The sequence below is a fragment of the Poromitra crassiceps genome (assembly GCF_964638095.1).
Source record: "Poromitra crassiceps genome assembly, chromosome: 21".
Lineage (NCBI taxonomy): Eukaryota > Metazoa > Chordata > Actinopteri > Beryciformes > Melamphaidae > Poromitra > Poromitra crassiceps.
This window is the reverse complement of record NC_139638.1, coordinates 10,372,181-10,395,292: the sequence shown is the minus strand read 5'-3', so window position 1 is coordinate 10,395,292 and position 23,112 is coordinate 10,372,181. Positions and strand designations below refer to the sequence as shown.

At 41.6% G+C, this 23,112-nt stretch overlaps 1 protein-coding gene across 1 annotated transcript in view; it reads right to left on the bottom strand.

Annotated features, from left to right (window-relative positions):
• LOC310795494 (uncharacterized protein) overlaps window positions 1-23,112 on the bottom strand; it is a gene marked incomplete at both ends in the record, with an annotated part of 338,406 nt that overhangs the window by 87,292 nt on the left and 228,002 nt on the right. The window contains 3 exons of the mRNA XM_083657553.1: window positions 2,472-2,570; window positions 3,031-3,129; window positions 3,525-3,623. Of these exons, the coding sequence (XP_083513679.1) occupies window positions 2,472-2,570; window positions 3,031-3,129; window positions 3,525-3,623 (297 nt within the window). The remainder of the gene's footprint in view (window positions 1-2,471; window positions 2,571-3,030; window positions 3,130-3,524; window positions 3,624-23,112) is intronic.

The following is a 23,112-nucleotide window of genomic DNA, read 5'->3' as shown; positions in this document are numbered from 1 at the left end:
CTGGGTGAACCCAGCCTTCAACGTGACGTCACAGACTATGCCTGTAACGTAAGTTTCCTTTTTCTGCGTGACTGATGGTACATGGAGGCAGGGGCGGACTGGGATCATAATTCAGGCTGGGCATTAGATACCAAGCAGGCCAGGCCGATACGGGCCGACGCGCGAAAAATTTGGGCCGTTTGAAGCTCAATTTGGGCCGTTTGAAGCCCAATTTGGGCCGTTTGAAGCCAGATTTGGGCCGTTTGAAGCCCGATTTGGGCCGTTTGAAGCCCAATTTGGGCCAAGTCCAATTTTACAATGAGATGCACCCACTTTAACCCTGAATAAAGTAATAAAACCACTAGTAAACCAGTATTCAGCGCCTGGCCTGCTGTTCAGTGAGTGGCCTGGCCTGGCCTGCAAAAAAAAAAAAAAAAAAAAAAAAAAAAATTTGCAGGCCAGGCCAGGCCAGGCCACCAGGCATTTGCCCGACGTGCCCGATTATGCAGTCCGCCACTGCATGGAGGTCACGTGGAGGCTGGGTTTACCCAGGCTACCTGGAGCTTGCTTGGCCCCTTGAGAGTGTATTGGAGAGCAGTGCTACTTGGGTGCAGTCTCACGACCAAAAAGCCAATGTAAAAACAGTGTGCATTACTTCAGTACATGGGGGTTACGTGCCCTGGATACAGTAAGGGACACTTTGTCAATATTGGATACCAGGGATAAAACCTGCAACCTTTTACTACTGGGCAGCCACCTAAACCAACCTATACCACCCACCCATGTATATAATTTAGCTTATTATGTACACTACAGCTTCAAAACTGGACAGCACCAAGACCTCTTTGATTTTTTCTAGGGATGCACGATATATCGGCAATCATATCGGTATCGGCCGATGTTAGTCATTTTTTAACATATCGGTGTCGGTCCGATGTTGCAATGTAATCGGTTATCGGTATCATCCAAATTCTTCACATTGAGATGAAATAATGCAGTAAATCTATGATTTATGGGCTTTTACAAATGTTTTTGAAATAAAGAAATGCATTACGGTACTTTTTCAAATTTAGTGTTTACATGTGTTTTTCAGTATGTAATTTTTTTTATTATCATAGAAATGTGTTCTTATACAGATCATATCGACATCTGTAAATATCGGTTATCGGCCATAACAGCAATCTTAATATCAGTTATCGGCATCGGCCAAAATCTTCATATCGGTCCATCCCTCATTTTTTCTTAAAATATATTTTTTAACACATTCACTGCCAGCCGTTTTTTTTTTCTGTAGGTAGCTTCTGCCAAGGTTTTTTTTGAGGATTCTGGCTCATCTTTCAAGACCTGAGGATTCTTTTCTGCTAAGATTTTGTGAACACAAAATATCTAAAAAGAACTAATAGAATGTGTGTGTGTGTAGAGTTAGTAGTTATGTAGGCATTAGCACTTGAATACAGCATGGTTTCAGCGTCTGAAAATTTAAGCTGAGATAAATAGCTTTTTGTGAAATTCGATAGAACAGTCACTTTAACCATTCATTTTTGGCATCAGTAAGACGTCAGACATCTAAACAATAGTTTTGAACAGTAATTTCCTCCATAACAGCAGGAAACACCCCTCTCCTTCAAACTCCTCCCTCCGTGTGTGTTCTTCTTGGCTGCAGCGGGCGTGTCACAAGCTCGTTTCTGTTGCTGCTGCTGCTGTGCCTGTCTGCTGGCGGCCGCTGGGCAAGTCTGGATGGGCTCGCTCGTTTCTTGCGGTTTCGGTTGAGAGCTTTGATGAAGCTTTTGCGATTCTGGTCTTATTTATGCTGCGTGTTTCAAAGTGTGTTCCACCCGTAATCTATTATGCAAATTTGCAATCCCTCACCGCCAGCAATCAGCGCGAAAGCGAAAGCGTTTTCGCCAATCCATTCTACAGTATGAGAATGGTTTCATCGCGCGTTCCCCTGCAGTTTTGGGTCTGCTTTTTCTAGTTTGGAGAGCACTGTCGCCACTTAGTGGGTCGGTGGAATGGGTTGTACACGTTCGGTGGCTCCAATAATTTTATAGGAGACGTGGGGGGAGTTGATCCACGTCCCACCGTCAAATTATTATTATTTTTTTTAAGACGAGATATCTCGTCATTGGCAGTCAACCGTTGGATTTTGTAAGCCGAGATATCTCGTCAATGGCAGTGAACGTGTTAATCTCTCTGATTTGCAGAAGTCATTTGATACAGTTTTTATGCTGCTTACAACTGCGAGATGGCAACTATACCAGGCATGTTGCACATCTCTGCCATACATGATCATTGTAGGGAAGCAGGCATGACTTGTTCCATGTAATCTATCCATCTAGTCTACGATGGATAGATAATAAATATGCCTGCACGTTGTTCTGGATGAGAGTATCAGCTAAAGGACTACAAATGAATGTGGATGCAATATGACACACAGGTGGAGATAACAGATAAGGGGATAACAGGACGGGTGAAAGCAGACAGAGTGGTACCTTGGCCCTGGCGTCCACCTGCGCCGTGTTCTGCAGCAGGAACTGAGCCACTTCACAGTGTCCTGCTCGGGAGGCCATGTGGAGCGGAGTCTCCACTTTCTGGTTTAGATCAACACAGATAAACACGTCACTCACACTACAAGACAACATCATTCAATGCAGTTTTCTTGATAGATGGTATAGCGTACTGTGTACCAAGAGTGTATATCCAGACATTTTGGAGGAACAAAATACATTTCACCATGCACTATTTAGAGGATTCAGTGTGCTTTATCAACCAAGGACTCAAGTCATATATACTATCTTTGCCTGGGGCCAGACCTTTGAATCCGCCCACTCCACAGAGTATAACGAGTTGACAATTCCTATGAAGAGCAATATTTTGTTGTTTTGATAATTATAGTAATATTTTGATGCTTTTAATTGAACCCCTCCTCGCCTTATTATAGCGGTGATATAAGTGGGGCAATGCGAATGCAGTGAGATCATGTGACTTTCTGCAATACATCTCTACTTGAAGAATGTCTTCACAGTGAAAAGTGACACAAGGAGCCCTCACCACATTGGAAGCATTAGGTGAAGCCCCTCTGTGGAGAAGGTTCTTCACTATGTTCAAGTGGCCCATGAACGCTGCCACATGGAGAGGAGTGAGACCAGACTGCACGGACACACGCGCACGTGCACACACACACACACACACACACACAGGAAACAGGTTTTATTGTTTTAGCCATTGAGAAGTAAAGGGACAGGCTAGCTTGTTAGCTTGTTAGTCACATGTGCTATATTGGCATTAGCAGTGTTGGATGGGATGTTTCAGTTGAAAAACATCATTCCTAACAGCCATGCCTAAGGAACAGAGGGGCTATATCAATCTAAAACTTCACATTTTCATTGTCATTTATTTTCTAATCCATATACATGCTGTTTGTAAAACAAACAGATTGACTACTATTTATTTATAGCGGTATATATGTAAAATGCTAAACGCCTGCTTGATAGAAAAGGCGAGGTCTGCCTGATGAGGATCAGTTGGAAAACAAACTGTCTCACCTCTGTGACAGCTTCTAAGGAGGCAGAGTGCTTGAGCAACAGGTCCATGGAGCGCATGTGGTTCTTCTTACAGGCAATGTGGAGAGGTGTGAAGCCATTCTGGAGACAGTGGGAACAGCACAGTTAGACAAACAGCCTACATGTCCACTCCAGTCCTCACACTAGAATCACAGGCTTTCCTGTTTATAGCAGTACTGTGTGACACACACACACACACACACACACACACACACACACACACACGAGAGAGACAGAGAGAGCGAGGAGAGGGAGAGTGACTGAGGGAGAGAGAGAGAGAGAGGAAGACATTATGCGCGCGCGCGCCAATAGGGCAGGTGAGGCCACGCAGCAGCCGAGCTTGCGGGCGACGCCGTGCAGCGGCCGAGCTGCGTATGCGAGCTGCAGGGCCAGCTCGGCGAGCAGCGTAGCGTGCGAGATGACTAGTAGTCAGATGACAGGCAGTCAGGCTGCTGAACAGTTGACTCACACACACTGCAACGCACTGTCACTTTGTTGTTCACCATTACTGTACTGTATTGTATTGTGGTTTGTGTCATGTCTACACGTACTGTGTACAGACATGTCTGTATCACGTGTAGCCTACATAGTTATGTAGGTCTACACCCTTTTTCTGTCGGTCTTTGTGACCATGTCCTTGTGTATGTAAGGCTGAGGGTGCTCAAAGCATAAATAATTTCATTGTATTATACATTGTATTATACATATGACAATAAACTACTTGAACTTGAATAATAAAGTTGAAGTTGTCTGTGTGTGTGTGTCTGTGTATCTTTTAAGAAGATGATGCCCACAGCTCAGGAACAGGAAGCCTGCAGCACTGTAACTGATGGTGCCCACAGCTCAGGAACAGGAAGCCTGCAGCACTGTAACTGATGGTGCCCACAGCTCAGACACAGAGAAAGCCTGTAACTGATGGTGCCCACAGCTCAGGAACAGGAAGCCTGCGGCACTGTAACTGATGGTGCCCACAGCTCAGACACAGAGAAAGCCTGTAACTGATGGTGCCCACAGCTCAGGAACAGGAAGCCTGCAGCACTGTAACTGATGGTGCCCACAGCTCAGACACAGAAAGCCTGCAGCACTGTACCTGATGGTGCCCACAGCTCAGGAACAGGAAGTCTGCAGCACTGTAACTGATGATGCCCACAGCTCAGGAACAGGAAGCCTGCGGCACTGTAACTGATGGTGCCCACAGCTCAGACACAGAGAAAGCCTGCAGCACTGTAACTGATGGTGCCCACAGCTCAGACACAGAGAAAGCCTGCAGCACTGTAACTGATGGTGCCCACAGCTCAGACACAGAGAAAGCCTGCAGCACTGTAACTGATGGTGCCCTTAGCTCAGGAACAGAAAGCCTGTAGCACTGTAACTGATGGTGCCCACAGCTCAGGAACAGAGAAAGCCTGCAGCACTGTAACTGATGGTGCCCACAGCTCAGACACAGAGAAAGCCTGCAGCACTGTAACTGATGGTGCCCACAGCTCAGGAACAGGAAGCCTGCAGCACTGTAACTGATGGTGCCCACAGCTCAGACACAGAGAAAGCCTGCAGCACTGTAACTGATGGTGCCCACAGCTCAGGAACAGAGAAAGCCTGCAGCACTGTAACTGATGGTGCCCACAGCTCAGACACAGAGAAAGCCTGCAGCACTGTAACTGATGGTGCCCACAGCTCAGGAACAGGAAGCCTGCAGCACTGTAACTGATGGTGCCCACAGCTCAGGAACAGGAAGCATGCAGCACTGTAACTGATGGTGCCCACAGCTCAGGAACAGGAAGCCTGCAGCACTGTAACTGATGGTGCCCACAGCTCAGACACAGAGAAAGCCTGCAGCACTGTAACTGATGGTGCCCACAGCTCAGACACAGAGAAAGCCTGCAGCACTGTAACTGATGGTGCCCACAGCTCAGACACAGAAAGCCTGCAGCACTGTAACTGATGGTGCCCACAGCTCAGGAACAGAAAGCCTGCAGCACTGTAACTGATGGTGCCCACAGCTCAGGAACAGGAAGCATGCAGCACTGTAACTGATGGTGCCCACAGCTCAGGAACAGGAAGCCTGCAGCACTGTAACTGATGGTGCCCACAGCGCAGGAACAGAGAAAGCCTGCAGCACTGTAACTGATGGTGCCCACAGCTCAGGAACAGGAAGCCTGCAGCACTGTAACTGATGGTGCCCACAGCTCAGGAACAGGAAGCCTGCAGCACTGTAACTGATGGTGCCCACAGCTCAGACACAGAGAAAGCCTGCAGCACTGTAACTGATGGTGCCCACAGCTCAGGAACAGGAAGCCTGCAGCACTGTAACTGATGGTGCCCACAGCGCAGGAACAGAGAAAGCCTGCAGCACTGTAACTGATGGTGCCCACAGCTCAGGAACAGGAAGCCTGCAGCACTGTAACTGATGGTGCCCACAGCTCAGGAACAGGAAGCCTGCAGCACTGTAACTGATGGTGCCCACAGCTCAGGAACAGGAAGCCTGCAGCACTGTAACTGATGGTGCCCACAGCTCAGGAACAGGAAGCCTGCAGCACTGTAACTGATGGTGCCCACAGCTCAGGAACAGGAAGCCTGCAGCACTGTAACTGATGGTGCCCACAGCTCAGGAACAGGAAGCCTGCGGCACCGGAACTCCCTGTTCCTGAGCTGCGAGCACCATCAGCTACTGTTAGATAATGTCACCGATGATGATGATGATGGATCAGTGCTGTTGTCAATGATGATGATGTCACCAAGGATGTCAACAGTGATGATGCCAGTGATTATGTCATAGATGATGATAATGTCACCATTGATAATTTCACTGGTGATGTCACTCTTGACATGAGGTCACTGTTGAAGGTTATGATGTCGACAGTGATGATGTCATTGATTTCACTGATGTAGTTATTTCACTTATGATGTCACATATGATGTCATACTGTAATGATTTCACATTTGAGGGCTATAAGAGTCAGCTCTGCCAGCTTCACATGGTTAGATAGTAGATTCAGCCAAAGGCCAGTCTATGTCTACTTGCTGTGAAGCTAAGGTTAGCTGTGAAGCTATTGGAGCTTTGAATAATATCGTTTGTCAGTAAATAGTTCAGGAGGAAACGTTCCTGTCGTCACTGTGTGAACTGTAAAATTTCTAAAGTCCAGAAGCTGAGAGCGGTGAAGCAGTGCCTAACTGCTGCTGTTGAAGTCATATTTGGGCTGTTTGAAAGAAAGAGAGCAGAGTACGAGGAGGAAGTTACTCGTTCAGAAGAGATCGACCGACAACGAAAACTGATGGACGCTGTGCGGTTACACAGAGAAGCCTTGCCTTCAGACCTTCAGCAGCTGTTGGTCAATAAAGAAGAAGCTCCCGCTGAGCAGCAGGAGTGGAGCGTCAGTCTGGACCAGGAGGACCCAGAGCCCCCACACATTAAAGAGGAAGAGGAGGAACTCTGGACCAGTCATGAAGGAGAACAGCTTCAAGGGCTGGAGGAGGCCCATATCACCAAGTTCCCATTCACTGCTGTCCCTGTGAAGAGTGAAGATGAGGAAGAAAAACCTAAGTCCTCACAGCTTCATCAAAGCCAAACTGAGGAGAACAGAGAGGTAGAACCTCTAGCCAGCAGCTCAACCGAACTGATGAAAACAGAAGCTGGTGGAGAGGACTGTGGAGTATCAGAACCAGTCAGGAACTTAGATCCAGCAAGTCGTTTACCACCAGCTAGTGATGACAAGACTCCAGACTCTTCTGAACATGAGACTGACGACAGTAATGAAGAATGGATCGAAACTAGTGAACCTCAGTCAGGTTTAGACTCAGAGACAAACAGTGAAGTTCTTGGGAAGAAACACTGGAGTTGCTCAGTCTGTGGTAAAGGTTTTGGTAAGAGAGGACACATAAAGAGACACATGATAGTCCACACAGGAGACAAAGCATTTCTTTGCTCAGTCTGTGGTAAAGGTTTTGGTCAAAAAACAAACTTGGAGACACACATGATAGTCCACACAGGAGAGAAACAATTTCTTTGCTCAGTCTGTGGTAAAGGTTTTGGTCGAGAAACATCCCTGAAGGCACACATGATAGTCCACACAGGAGAGAAACAATTTCTTTGCTCAGTCTGTGGTAAAGGTTTTGGTCGAGAAACATCCTTGAAGATACACATGATAGTCCACACAGGAGAGAAACCATTTCTTTGCTCAGTCTGTGGTCAAAGTGTTGGTGATAAAACAAGCTTGAAGAGACACATGATAATCCACACAGGAGAGTAAATATTGAATTGCCATCTGTGGGAAACGTTTTGTCAAAATGGAAAGAATAGCCCTGTTCCAAACCATTCCCTATTACAATTTGATTCACTATATAGACGGTTTCAACTCGACAACACAAACATTGTAAATTCCCCGCAGCTTACTTGGGAGAACTGACAGGAAATAAGCTAGGTTCCAAACTGTTCCCTTGGAACACGCTTTTGTGAAAACCGAAAACTAATTTGATCATCATCCCATCACTACAACTACATGATTAGTGAGTGAATGAGTGAACCGTTCCGAACACGGCTAATGAGTCACATGAACGACCTAAAATGGGGTGGGACAAAATATCGATACTCACGGTATCGCGATATTTCCACTTGCGATACGTTATCGATACACTGGCACCAAGTATCGATATGTTTATTTAAAAAAAATAAATAATAATAAACAGGCTAAAATATTATGCTGTGTGTGGTAGTTGAAACATAGTTTCAAGTTGACGTTTATTTATGTTTGTAGTTGAAACAAAAACAGAAATACTGTAGGCTACATGAATGGAAATGTTTGATCATTAATATCTACTTTTAGAAATTATATAGGTAGGTAGGTTATATAGGTTTTCTTGTTTTAATAATAATAATAAAAAGACTTAATGTGGAACTTTTCCTCCGTGGTATCGAAAATGGTATGAGTGAGTGAGTGAACTCAGAGAGTTCATGTCAATTCTGCTAATAAATACATAATACCTGCTTCTTGCCTTTTAGGGGTATTTTTTTCTCTTCAGTTACACAGGTATCGTGATGTATCGTCTTCCAATATATCGATTATCGCTGTATCGTGATAATATCGTTATCGAGGGCCAAGTATCGTGACGATATCGTATCGTGAGCTACTCAGCGATTCCCACCCCTAATATTAACATGTGTTTGTTTGTAGTATGGTATATTAACATGTGTTTGTTTGTAGTATGGTATATTAACACATGTTTGTTTGTAGTATGGTATATTAACACGTGTTTGTTTGTAGTATGGTATATTAACACGTGTGTGTTTGTAGTATGGTATATTAACATGTGTTTGTTTGTAGTATGGTATATTAACATGTGTTTGTTTGTAGTCTGGTATATTAACATGTGTTTGTTTGTAGTATGGTATATTAACACATGTTTGTTTGTAGTATGGTATATTAACACATGTTTGTTTGTAGTATGGTATATTAACACGTGTTTGTTTGTAGTCTGGTATATTAACATGTGTTTGTTTGTAGTATGGTATATTAACACATGTTTGTTTGTAGTATGGTATATTAACATGTGTTTGTTTGTAGTCTGGTATATTAACATGTGTTTGTTTGTAGTATGGTATATTAACACATGTTTGTTTGTAGTATGGTATATTAACACATGTTTGTTTGTAGTATGGTATATTAACACATGTTTGTTTGTAGTATGGTATATTAACACATGTTTGTTTGTAGTCTGGTATATTAACATGTGTTTGTTTGTAGTATGGTATATTAACACGTGTGTGTTTGTAGTATGGTATATTAACATGTGTTTGTTTGTAGTATGGTATATTAACATGTGTTTGTTTGTAGTATGGTATATTAACACGTGTGTGTTTGTAGTATGGTATATTAACACATGTTTGTTTGTAGTATGGTATATTAACACGTGTGTGTTTGTAGTATGGTATATTAACATGTGTTTGTTTGTAGTATGGTATATTAACACATGTTTGTTTGTAGTATGGTATATTAACACGTGTCTGTTTGTAGTATGGTATATTAACACGTGTTTGTTTGTAGTATGGTATATTAACATGTGTTTGTTTGTAGTATGGTATATTAACACGTGTGTGTTTGTAGTATGGTATATTAACATGTGTTTGTTTGTAGTATGGTATATTAACACGTGTTTGTTTGTAGTATGGTATATTAACACGTGTCTGTTTGTAGTATGGTATATTAACATGTGTTTGTTTGTAGTATGGTATATTAACACATGTTTGTTTGTAGTATGGTATATTAACACGTGTTTGTTTGTAGTATGGTATATTAACACGTGTTTGTTTGTAGTATGGTATATTAACACGTGTGTGTTTGTAGTATGGTATATTAACACGTGTTTGTTTGTAGTATGGTATATTAACACGTGTGTGTTTGTAGTATGGTATATTAACACGTGTTTGTTTGTAGTATGGTATATTAACGTGTGTTTGTTTGTAGTATGGTATATTAACACATGTTTGTTTGTAGTCTGGTATATTAACATGTGTTTGTTTGTAGTATGGTATATTAACACGTGTGTGTTTGTAGTATGGTATATTAACATGTGTTTGTTTGTAGTCTGGTATATTAACATGTGTTTGTTTGTAGTATGGTATATTAACACGTGTGTGTTTGTAGTATGGTATATTAACACATGTTTGTTTGTAGTATGGTATATTAACACGTGTGTGTTTGTAGTATGGTATATTAACATGTGTTTGTTTGTAGTATGGTATATTAACACATGTTTGTTTGTAGTATGGTATATTAACACGTGTCTGTTTGTAGTATGGTATATTAACACATGTTTGTTTGTAGTATGGTATATTAACACGTGTCTGTTTGTAGTATGGTATATTAACACATGTTTGTTTGTAGTATGGTATATTAACGTGTGTTTGTTTGTAGTATGGTATATTAACACGTGTCTGTTTGTAGTATGGTATATTAACACATGTTTGTTTGTAGTATGGTATATTAACACATGTTTGTTTGTAGTATGGTATATTAACACGTGTCTGTTTGTAGTATGGTATATTAACATGTGTTTGTTTGTAGTATGGTATATTAACACGTGTTTGTTTGTAGTATGGTATATTAACATGTGTTTGTTTGTAGTATGGTATATTAACACGTTTGTTTGTAGTATGGTATATTAACACGTGTCTGTTTGTAGTATGGTATATTAACACGTGTTTGTTTGTAGTATGGTATATTAACACATGTGTGTTTGTAGTATGGTATATTAACACGTGTCTGTTTGTAGTATGGTATATTAACACATGTTTGTTTGTAGTATGGTATATTAACACATGTTTGTTTGTAGTATGGTATATTAACACGTGTCTGTTTGTAGTATGGTATATTAACATGTGTTTGTTTGTAGTATGGTATATTAACACATGTTTGTTTGTAGTATGGTATATTAACACATGTTTGTTTGTAGTATGGTATATTAACACGTGTCTGTTTGTAGTATGGTATATTAACACATGTTTGTTTGTAGTATGGTATATTAACACGTGTCTGTTTGTAGTATGGTATATTAACATGTGTTTGTTTGTAGTATGGTATATTAACATGTGTTTGTTTGTAGTATGGTATATTAACACATGTTTGTTTGTAGTATGGTATATTAACACGTGTCTGTTTGTAGTATGGTATATTAACACATGTTTGTTTGTAGTATGGTATATTAACACATGTTTGTTTGTAGTATGGTATATTAACACGTGTCTGTTTGTAGTATGGTATATTAACACATGTTTGTTTGTAGTATGGTATATTAACACATGTTTGTTTGTAGTATGGTATATTAACACGTGTCTGTTTGTAGTATGGTATATTAACATGTGTTTGTAGTATGGTATATTAACATGTGTTTGTTTGTAGTATGGTATATTAACATGTGTTTGTTTGTAGTATGGTATATTAACACATGTTTGTTTGTAGTATGGTATATTAACACGTGTCTGTTTGTAGTATGGTATATTAACACGTGTCTGTTTGTAGTATGGTATATTAACACATGTTTGTTTGTAGTATGGTATATTAACATGTGTTTGTTTGTAGTATGGTATATTAACACGTGTCTGTTTGTAGTATGGTATATTAACACATGTTTGTTTGTAGTATGGTATATTAACATGTGTTTGTTTGTAGTATGGTATATTAACATGTGTTTGTTTGTAGTATGGTATATTAACACATGTTTGTTTGTAGTATGGTATATTAACACGTGTCTGTTTGTAGTATGGTATATTAACACATGTTTGTTTGTAGTATGGTATATTAACATGTGTTTGTTTGTAGTATGGTATATTAACATGTGTTTGTTTGTAGTATGGTATATTAACATGTGTTTGTTTGTAGTATGGTATATTAACATGTGTGTGTTTGTAGTATGGTATATTAACATGTGTTTGTTTGTAGTATGGTATATTAACATGTGTTTGTTTGTAGATTCAAGATTCAAGATTCAAGTTTATTATTTGTCCCCGAAGGGCAATTTGTGTGCAGCAGACATAAAAAGCATAGCGAATACATGAAAAAACAAAACATGAACAAATTAAAACAAACATGGAGCATGGCAGCAGTTTTCCAGCAGAAAAAGGATCAAGTAAACACAGGATAAAAGTAAAATAAAAACAAAATAAAAACACACCTCAGGGGATCTGTACGATGTACTTAAAAGTAGTAAAGACACGTACAATGTACTTAAAAGTAGTAAAAGACACGTACATGAACTTAAAAGTAATAAGAGTCCAGGACTATTTGAGCTCACATAAATAGGTAGGTAAAAAATAAATAAAGATATATCTCGAATATAAAATATATAAAGAATATTTATAGCAGCAATACCTACCTAAGAAGAGAGACAAGGAGAGAGAGTGCATCATCTCCTCCGCCCAGCAGCGTTTAAGCTGTTTGTAGTATGGTATATTAACATGTGTTTGTTTGTAGTTCAATCAGGAGAGGCCAGTTGGTAGGATTAGACAAACTTTATTTAGCAATCGGCATGCATGGCAAATACTTTGGCGCTTGACTCCATTGGCCAGTGGCGCTGCTCTTGAGGCAAGAGGAGGGCACCTGCATAGGCTAGGAGATCCCCCCCCCCGTGGGGGATCGGGAGTCAAGACTCGTTGGTGGTGGACTGGGGAGGTGGGTGGGGCAAAACAACGCTTCGGAGGCCGGCTTCAAGGGAGATGGACTGCCGTGGGCTGCTGCTGCTATGATCGGCCAGAGAGAGAGAGGTGACGTAGAACCCTTGCTATATATATGAGGATTAACTGACGTCATGTTTGACGTCATAGCAGACGTCATACTAGGATTTTTGACCACGTTGAGATCGGATTACGCGTGAGTGGCCTTCTGCTTGAACTATGGTCGGGAGACCTCACTTCAATCAGGAGAGGCCAGTTGGTAGGATTAGACAAACTTTATTTAGCAATCGGCATGCATGGCAAATACTTTGGCGCTTGACTCCATTGGCCAGTGGCGCTGCTCTTGAGGCAAGAGGAGGGCACCTGCATAGGCTAGGAGATCCCCCAAAAGGAAGATCTGATTACCGGAAGTTAATTGAGATCTGCAGGCGCCAGTAGTTGATTGTACTTTTCTGGCCTTCGACCTTTTAGCGACTTACAGCTATTTGCGGCTGGCGCTCCCAACTCGGTCGGGCCTTCGATCTTGATACGTTAATGTTTACTTGGTACGTGCTTATCCTGCCTTCAACCTTTTTTGCGACTTACGGCTATTTGCGGCTGGCGCTCCTAACTCGGTCGGGCACCTCGCGATAGCGCTTCCCAGCTTGGCCTACCTGGCCGCCTTGGCGCTTCGCGATTGTACTTTTCCGGCCTTCGACCTTTTTTAGCGACTTACGTTATTTGCGGCTGGCGCTCCCAACTCGGTCGGGCCTTCGATCTTGGTACGTTGATGTTTAGCTTGGCGCTTCCCGGCTTGGCCTACTTGGCTGCCTTGGCGCGACTACCCTGACTTTCTCCGGCTCTCTCTTTCTCTATTCCCTCTATTCCCTCCCCCATGTGTTTGTTTGTAGTATGGTATATTAACATGTGTTTGTTTGTAGTATGGTATATTAACATGTGTGTGTTTGTAGTATGGTATATTAACATGTGTTTGTTTGTAGTATGGTATATTAACATGTGTTTGTTTGTAGTATGGTATATTAACATGTGTGTGTTTGTAGTATGGTATATTAACATGTGTTTGTTTGTAGTATGGTATATTAACATGTGTTTGTTTGTAGTATGGTATATTAACATGTGTTTGTTTGTAGTATGGTATATTAACATGTGTTTGTTTGTAGTATGGTATATTAACATGTGTTTGTTTGTAGTATGGTATATTAACATGTGTGTGTTTGTAGTATGGTATATTAACATGTGTTTGTTTGTAGTATGGTATATTAACATGTGTTTGTTTGTAGTATGGTATATTAACATGTGTTTGTTTGTAGTATGGTATATTAACATGTGTTTGTTTGTAGTATGGTATATTAACATGTGTTTGTTTGTAGTATGGTATATTAACACATGTTTGTTTGTAGTATGGTATATTAACACGTGTCTGTTTGTAGTATGGTATATTAACATGTGTTTGTAGTATGGTATATTAACATGTGTTTGTTTGTAGTATGGTATATTAACATGTGTTTGTTTGTAGTATGGTATATTAACATGTGTTTGTTTGTAGTATGGTATATTAACACGTGTCTGTTTGTAGTATGGTATATTAACATGTGTTTGTAGTATGGTATATTAACATGTGTTTGTTTGTAGTATGGTATATTAACATGTGTTTGTAGTATGGTATATTAACATGTGTTTGTTTGTAGTATGGTATATTAACATGTGTTTGTAGTATGGTATATTAACATGTGTTTGTAGTATGGTATATTAACACGTGTTTGTTTGTAGTATGGTATATTAACACGTGTTTGTTTGTAGTATGGTATATTAACACGTGTTTGTTTGTAGTATGGTATATTAACATGTGTTTGTTTGTAGTATGGTATATTAACACGTGTTTGTTTGTAGTATGGTATATTAACACGTGTTTGTTTGTAGTATGGTATATTAACACATGTTTGTTTGTAGTATGGTATATTAACATGTGTTTGTTTGTAGTATGGTATATTAACGTGTGTTTGTTTGTAGTATGGTATATTAACACATGTTTGTTTGTAGTATGGTATATTAACATGTGTTTGTTTGTAGTATGGTATATTAACGTGTGTTTGTTTGTAGTATGGTATATTAACGTGTGTTTGTTTGTAGTATGGTATATTAACATGTGTTTGTTTGTAGTATGGTATATTAACACATGTTTGTTTGTAGTATGGTATATTAACACATGTTTGTTTGTAGTATGGTGTATTAACATGTGTTTGTTTGTAGTATGGTATATTAACACATGTTTGTTTGTAGTATGGTATATTAACATGTGTTTGTTTGTAGTATGGTATATTAACGTGTGTTTGTTTGTAGTATGGTATATTAACGTGTGTTTGTTTGTAGTATGGTATATTAACATGTGTTTGTTTGTAGTATGGTATATTAACATGTGTTTGTTTGTAGTATGGTATATTAACATGTGTTTGTTTGTAGTATGGTATATTAACACGTGTTTGTTTGTAGTATGGTATATTAACACATGTTTGTTTGTAGTATGGTATATTAACACGTGTTTGTTTGTAGTATGGTATATTAACACATGTTTGTTTGTAGTATGGTATATTAACACGTGTGTGTTTGTAGTATGGTATATTAACATGTGTTTGTTTGTAGTATGGTATATTAACATGTGTTTGTTTGTAGTATGGTATATTAACATGTGTTTGTTTGTAGTATGGTATATTAACACATGTTTGTTTGTAGTATGGTATATTAACACGTGTCTGTTTGTAGTATGGTATATTAACATGTGTTTGTAGTATGGTATATTAACATGTGTTTGTTTGTAGTATGGTATATTAACATGTGTTTGTTTGTAGTATGGTATATTAACATGTGTTTGTTTGTAGTATGGTATATTAACACGTGTCTGTTTGTAGTATGGTATATTAACATGTGTTTGTAGTATGGTATATTAACATGTGTTTGTTTGTAGTATGGTATATTAACATGTGTTTGTAGTATGGTATATTAACATGTGTTTGTAGTATGGTATATTAACACGTGTTTGTTTGTAGTATGGTATATTAACACGTGTTTGTTTGTAGTATGGTATATTAACACGTGTTTGTTTGTAGTATGGTATATTAACATGTGTTTGTTTGTAGTATGGTATATTAACACGTGTTTGTTTGTAGTATGGTATATTAACATGTGTTTGTTTGTAGTATGGTATATTAACACGTGTTTGTTTGTAGTATGGTATATTAACGTGTGTTTGTTTGTAGTATGGTATATTAACGTGTGTTTGTTTGTAGTATGGTATATTAACGTGTGTTTGTTTGTAGTATGGTATATTAACGTGTGTTTGTTTGTAGTATGGTATATTAACATGTGTTTGTTTGTAGTATGGTATATTAACATGTGTTTGTTTGTAGTATGGTATATTAACATGTGTTTGTTTGTAGTATGGTATATTAACATGTGTTTGTTTGTAGTATGGTATATTAACATGTGTTTGTTTGTAGTATGGTATATTAACATGTGTTTGTTTGTAGTATGGTATATTAACACGTGTTTGTTTGTAGTATGGTATATTAACACGTGTTTGTTTGTAGTATGGTATATTAACACGTGTTTGTTTGTAGTATGGTATATTAACATGTGTTTGTTTGTAGTATGGTATATTAACGTGTGTTTGTTTGTAGTATGGTATATTAACGTGTGTTTGTTTGTAGTATGGTATATTAACATGTGTTTGTTTGTAGTATGGTATATTAACATGTGTTTGTTTGTAGTATGGTATATTAACATGTGTTTGTTTGTAGTATGGTATATTAACATGTGTTTGTTTGTAGTATGGTATATTAACATGTGTTTGTTTGTAGTATGGTATATTAACATGTGTTTGTTTGTAGTATGGTATATTAACATGTGTGTGTTTGTAGTATGGTATATTAACATGTGTTTGTTTGTAGTATGGTATATTAACATGTGTTTGTTTGTAGTATGGTATATTAACATGTGTGTGTTTGTAGTATGGTATATTAACATGTGTTTGTTTGTAGTATGGTATATTAACATGTGTTTGTTTGTAGTATGGTATATTAACATGTGTTTGTTTGTAGTATGGTATATTAACATGTGTGTGTTTGTAGTATGGTATATTAACATGTGTTTGTTTGTAGTATGGTTGACTCCATTGGCCAGTGGCGCTGCTCTTGAGGCAGAGGAGGGCGCCTGCATGGGCTAGGAGATCCCCCCCCCCGTGGGGGATCGGGAGTCAAGACTCGTTGGTGGTGGACTGGGGAGGTGGGTGGGGCAAAACAACGCTTCGGAGGCCGGGTTCAAGGGAGATGGACCGCCGTGGGCTGCTGCTGCTATGATCGGCCAGAGAGAGAGAGGTGACGTAGAACCCTTGCTATATATATGAGGATTAACTGACGTCATGTTTGACGTCATAGCAGACGTCATACTAGGATTTTTGACCACGTTGAGATCGGATTACGCGTGAGTGGCCTTCTGCTTGAACTATGGTCTGGAGACCTCACTTCAATCAGGAGAGGCCAGTTGGTAGGATTAGACAAACTTTATTTAGCAATCGGCATGCATGGCAAATGCTTTGGCGCTTGACTCCATTGGCCAGTGGCGCTGCTCTTGAGGCAGAGGAGGGCGCCTGCATGGGCTAGGAGATCCCCCAAAAGGAAGATCTGATTACCGGAAGTTAATTGAGATCTGCAGGCGCCAGTAGTTGATTGTACTTTTCTGGCCTTCGACCTTTTAGCGACTTACAGCTATTTGCGGCTGGCGCTCCCAACTCGGTCGGGCCTTCGATCTTGATACGTTAATGTTTACTTGGTACGTGCTTATCCTGCCTTCGACCTTTTTTGCGACTTACGGCTATTTGCGGCTGGCGCTCCTAACTCGGTCGGGCACCTCGCGATAGCGCTTCCCAGCTTGGCCTACCTGGCCGCCTTGGCGCTTCGCGATTGTACTTTTCCGGCCTTCGACCTTTTTTAGCGACTTACGTTATTTGCGGCTGGCGCTCCCAACTCGGTCGGGCCTTCGATCTTGGTACATTGATGTTTAGCTTGGCGCTTCCCGGCTTGGCCTACTTGGCTGCCTTGGCGCGACTACCCTGACTTTCTCCGGCTTGGCCTTCCTGGCCGCCATGGCGCCTTACCTGACTTAAGGCGCTTCCCGGCTTGGCCTTCCTGGCCGCCATGGCGCCTTACCTGACTTGGCGCTTCCCAGCTTGGCCTACTTGGCCGCCTTGGCGCCTCACCATTTTAACTTGGCCTTCTTGGCCCCCTGACTTGGCCTTCTGACTGACCCTGACTTTCTCTGGCTCTCTCTCGGGGTTGACGTAGGACGACGGGACCCCCGGGCGACTCCACCCGCAAGCCGCACTCGTGCGACGGAGCGGGGAGGAAGCGCATTAAGCCCCCCGCCTCCCCCGGAAGGGGAGAGCGAGTAACGGGCACCCGGAGGCGCACGACACGAGGAGTGGAGCGCTCCCCGTGCCGCACTAATTTTCAGGTTCCGAGGTCGGATGGCGTCCGGTTACCAGACAGCCCCCTGCCCGAGGCGCCCCGTGTCAAGCCCGCCGCTCCCACTCCAGGAGACGTCGGGACAGGCCACGGGGACGAGTGCCCCGGGAGGGACCGCAGCGTCCGGTCGGATCGGCCACCCAGAGTCAGAGGTGTTCAACGCGCGCCCGCCGCCACGCAGCCTCTCCCCGGGGGGAGAGAGAGACGCGACGGACGGACGCGGCCTCGAGCCAGGCCGGGACAGAGGAGGGGGTTACCCCCCAAAAAAATAACCGGGAGATTTACTGCGCCTTGCTGGGCACCCTGCTTTTCGGGGAGCCACCACCAACGAGACATTATTTGGCACGGACGTCCGGGACACTGTTCGTTGCCATGCTTGCCGATGAAGGGAGGAGGGTCCTTTGGGCCGCCGGTATGGCCGCCCGCTCCGGGCGGATGTAGCTGGAGAATGCTGATGAAGACCGGCGGCCCGTTTGCTGGAGGGAGGCGGAGGACGCTCCTTGCACGGCGGCTGAGGTGGCCGCTCCGATCCTGAAGGAGTGGCTGGAGAAGTTCTTTGTCGGGAGGTTGCACTTCTGGAGCGTCCGCTCGAGGTGCAGGACGAACCAGGATCTTGTCATGTGGTGACGAGGTGCGATGAGGAACAGGGGAGCCGGGGGCCGGTCTGGGGCCTGAGCGGTCTTTCCCCTGATTTTGGGCTTAGCTGCAATGCTGTATGGGTCAGCAGTCATCACGTGATGAGATTGATGAGCTGAGGATAAACGATATGACACGTGGACAGGATCGCTAGCTGGAGAGGCAGACAGAATTCACCCGATGCAAGATTCTTATGATAATAGCTTCAGCGCTCTCAGCCCTTTCAGGGACAATTATTTCAGAATTACGAGCCAATAATTCATGGGAATGCAAGCATTATTAGTAGCTAGCTATTTGAATGAAAAGATACGGTGCCGGCCGGTGATGATGTCCTCAGATGGCGACCATCTTTTCCCCCCATGGGGAAGTCTGGGCAGATTCACGGTGATTGACGGGACCCGGCCTGGAGACGCACTGATGCTGAAGTGCCATAGCATCTCGGGCACTCTGGACAGACCGAAAGATCCATGGGGCAACCGGTTCATTCTGGCGGCAACCCTATAGAGCTGAAATGTAACGCTTAATGCATGGGATATAAAGACCTGGTTAATAAACAAGTAAAGAAAAACAGTGGTTTCACCGCCTTGCAAGTGCACCATAGACTGCTAGTTGCAACCATGGACCCATCATAAGATGGACTGGGCATCACACTGGTTCAGTGAAGCCGCTGCATGTTAGATCGCCGCTCTGGCGGTTGAATCCAGTGTTGGGTCACGAGGCCCGCCTCCTCATGTTAGTGGATGGGAAAATCAAGACCGAAATAATCACAGTATACGTCGGATGATTTTTTTTTTTTTTTTTTTTTTTTTTTTTAAAGGTGGTTTGTATCATTTTTAGATAGTCATTATCATGCTAATGCCTGTGCAGGTGGTCATTTTTCTGATCAGTTTGTTTTTTAAGTAGTTATTTGACGTATAAAAAGGGATAAAAATGGGTGATTGGCAGCTGTGGCAGCCAGTCTCAAGCCGTCATTGGCTGGACAGGCTCTTCACATTATAGATCTATCGTGATAGACAAGACACGCGGCTTCATTGTTATGTAATGCTGCCTGGAGGTCGGGTGGCTCTGCTGGGTGTGTGGGGCTGGGAGATGGGCTCTTAGCCTGGGTAGTGCAGGCCTGGAGGTCGGGGTGGCTCATGGGATGAGGCCTAGTAGTACACGCGCACCGTTAGCTCATCGCTAGCGGATTAGCATCACGTACGAACGGACGTTCTATTTTTGTAGGCTATTAAAGCAACAAACGTTTTTATATGCATATCTGGGGGAAATGCTTTGACTGTGGGGATGTTCGTTCTTCACAAGCTCCTCTCTTAGTAACGATATACCAGGCGATAGACCGGGCAGCCTGGCTCGCGCACTCACTGGGCTAACGTTAAACCCAGGTGGAGCAGTGCTAGCGACCTGTTCTGTAAGGCGAGGGTGGCCATTTTCCAGGCGCTCCTGAGAGATCTGAGGTACAGGTTCATCTGTAGATTGAACGTGTCTCAGAATGTTATTATTAAGTTGCTCACTGACCTTGGGCTAAGCACTGTGGGATACCAGTCACATATGTGGAAATTCTGGTATGACTCTCTTTTATAATGTACTTTGTTCTTTTATTGTGCCCTTATGTACTTTTTTTTTTTTTTTTGGAATTGTGTATGTGTCATCTATGGACCAAGCGTCTGCCGATAAATGTTTGTTTGATTGATTGATTGATTGATTGATTGGTTGATAACAGTGGGATTCGCAGCCTCTTGTTACATGACTAGCGTGACACTGTATTAATTATTTTAGCTTTGGTATTATTTATGGTTATGTGGTGACCCACATCGAGACACTAGGAGAGACATTCGCCAAAGGAGACTTGTGCCTTTAAGAGCGGGGGGTTAAGGTTACCGTACTTCCGGTTACGGGTTAGGTCTGTTATTGCTGGTTGCTAACCGCGGTGAATGTAAACATTTATATGGATAGAAGTAAACTACCTCGACCAACCTTCGTCTACTGTCTCACTGTTTCCTAATTCCCACAGTTAAAAGAAACGCCAGGGCATTTTACTTTGAAATTTGTTAAGAACAGGAAGTGGTGTATTAAGACTGGGTAGCTTGACACGGAAAAAGGCGTTAGCATTCCCTGGGCCGTCTGACTTCGGTCTGGAAGTTATACAGTAAACACTCATTCTAACCTGATTCTAACTGATGCTCGGACATGCTCCATGGTGAAGTATGCAATGTGCGGTGATAACGTCACCGTCATCAGGCAGCGACGTGACGTCTTTTACTCACGCAACCTCCCGTTTATTTACGGTTAAAGTAAAGACTTAACTGCCCGGTGATAGCAGAGGGGTCTGCGCCTGCCGTGCAACTGACCACAGCGACGTGGAATGGAACGGCCTGTGATGCCTGCTTGGAGGAGAAGCCTGGGGCTGGACGCCTGAACACCCGGGACAGGAACGGCTGCTGAGCTGTGGCGCGGCCCGTGCCTTCTCATTGTGGCTACGTTGGCGGCCTGTGGCACGGCCGCTTCGCCGGTGTCGTCAGGCGTCTCGGAGGGCAAATACGCTCCGTGGCTGATCCGGAACGGAGTATCGTTGTTTAAGCTGTCATCACTGTCCAGGACTGCTCTGGCTCGGGATCCGACATGCCAGGAGTGGGTGCTGATTCGGTCTGCAGATGTGGTGCAAAACAGCCGCAAAACAACGCTTCGGAGGCCGGCTTCAAGGGAGATGGACCGCCGTGGGCTGCTGCTGCTATGATCGGCCAGAGAGAGAGAGGTGACGTAGAACCCTTGCTATATATATGAGGATTAACTGACGTCATGTTTGACGTCATAGCAGACGTCATACTAGGATTTTTGACCACGTTGAGATCGGATTACGCGTGCGTGGCCTTCTGCTTGAACTATGGTCTGGAGACCTCACGTGTCTGTTTGTAGTATGGTATATTAACATGTGTTTGTAGTATGGTATATTAACATGTGTTTGTTTGTAGTATGGTATATTAACATGTGTTTGTAGTATGGTATATTAACATGTGTTTGTTTGTAGTATGGTATATTAACACGTGTTTGTTTGTAGTATGGTATATTAACATGTGTTTGTTTGTAGTATGGTATATTAACGTGTGTTTGTTTGTAGTATGGTATATTAACGTGTGTTTGTTTGTAGTATGGTATATTAACACGTGTTTGTTTGTAGTATGGTATATTAACATGTGTTTGTTTGTAGTATGGTATATTAACGTGTGTTTGTTTGTAGTATGGTATATTAACGTGTGTTTGTTTGTAGTATGGTATATTAACGTGTGTTTGTTTGTAGTATGGTATATTAACATGTGTTTGTTTGTAGTATGGTATATTAACATGTGTTTGTTTGTAGTATGGTATATTAACATGTGTTTGTTTGTAGTATGGTATATTAACATGTGTTTGTTTGTAGTATGGTATATTAACATGTGTTTGTTTGTAGTATGGTATATTAACATGTGTTTGTTTGTAGTATGGTATATTAACATGTGTTTGTTTGTAGTATGGTATATTAACACGTGTTTGTTTGTAGTATGGTATATTAACATGTGTTTGTTTGTAGTATGGTATATTAACACATGTTTGTTTGTAGTATGGTATATTAATGTGTGTTTGTTTGTAGTATGGTATATTAACGTGTGTTTGTTTGTAGTATGGTATATTAACGTGTGTTTGTTTGTAGTATGGTATATTAACATGTGTTTGTTTGTAGTATGGTATATTAACATGTGTTTGTTTGTAGTATGGTATATTAACACGTGTTTGTTTGTAGTATGGTATATTAACATGTGTGTGTTTGTAGTATGGTATATTAACACGTGTTTGTAGTATGGTATATTAACATGTGTTTGTTTGTAGTATGGTATATTAACACATGTTTGTTTGTAGTATGGTATATTAACACGTGTTTGTTTGTAGTATGGTATATTAACATGTGTTTGTTTGTAGTATGGTATATTAACATGTGTTTGTTTGTAGTATGGTATATTAACATGTGTTTGTTTGTAGTATGGTATATTAACACGTGTGTGTTTGTAGTATGGTATATTAACATGTGTTTGTAGTATGGTATATTAACACATGTTTGTTTGTAGTATGGTATATTAACATGTGTTTGTAGTATGGTATATTAACACGTGTTTGTTTGTAGTATGGTATATTAACATGTGTTTGTAGTATGGTATATTAACACGTGTTTGTTTGTAGTATGGTATATTAACATGTGTTTGTAGTATGGTATATTAACACATGT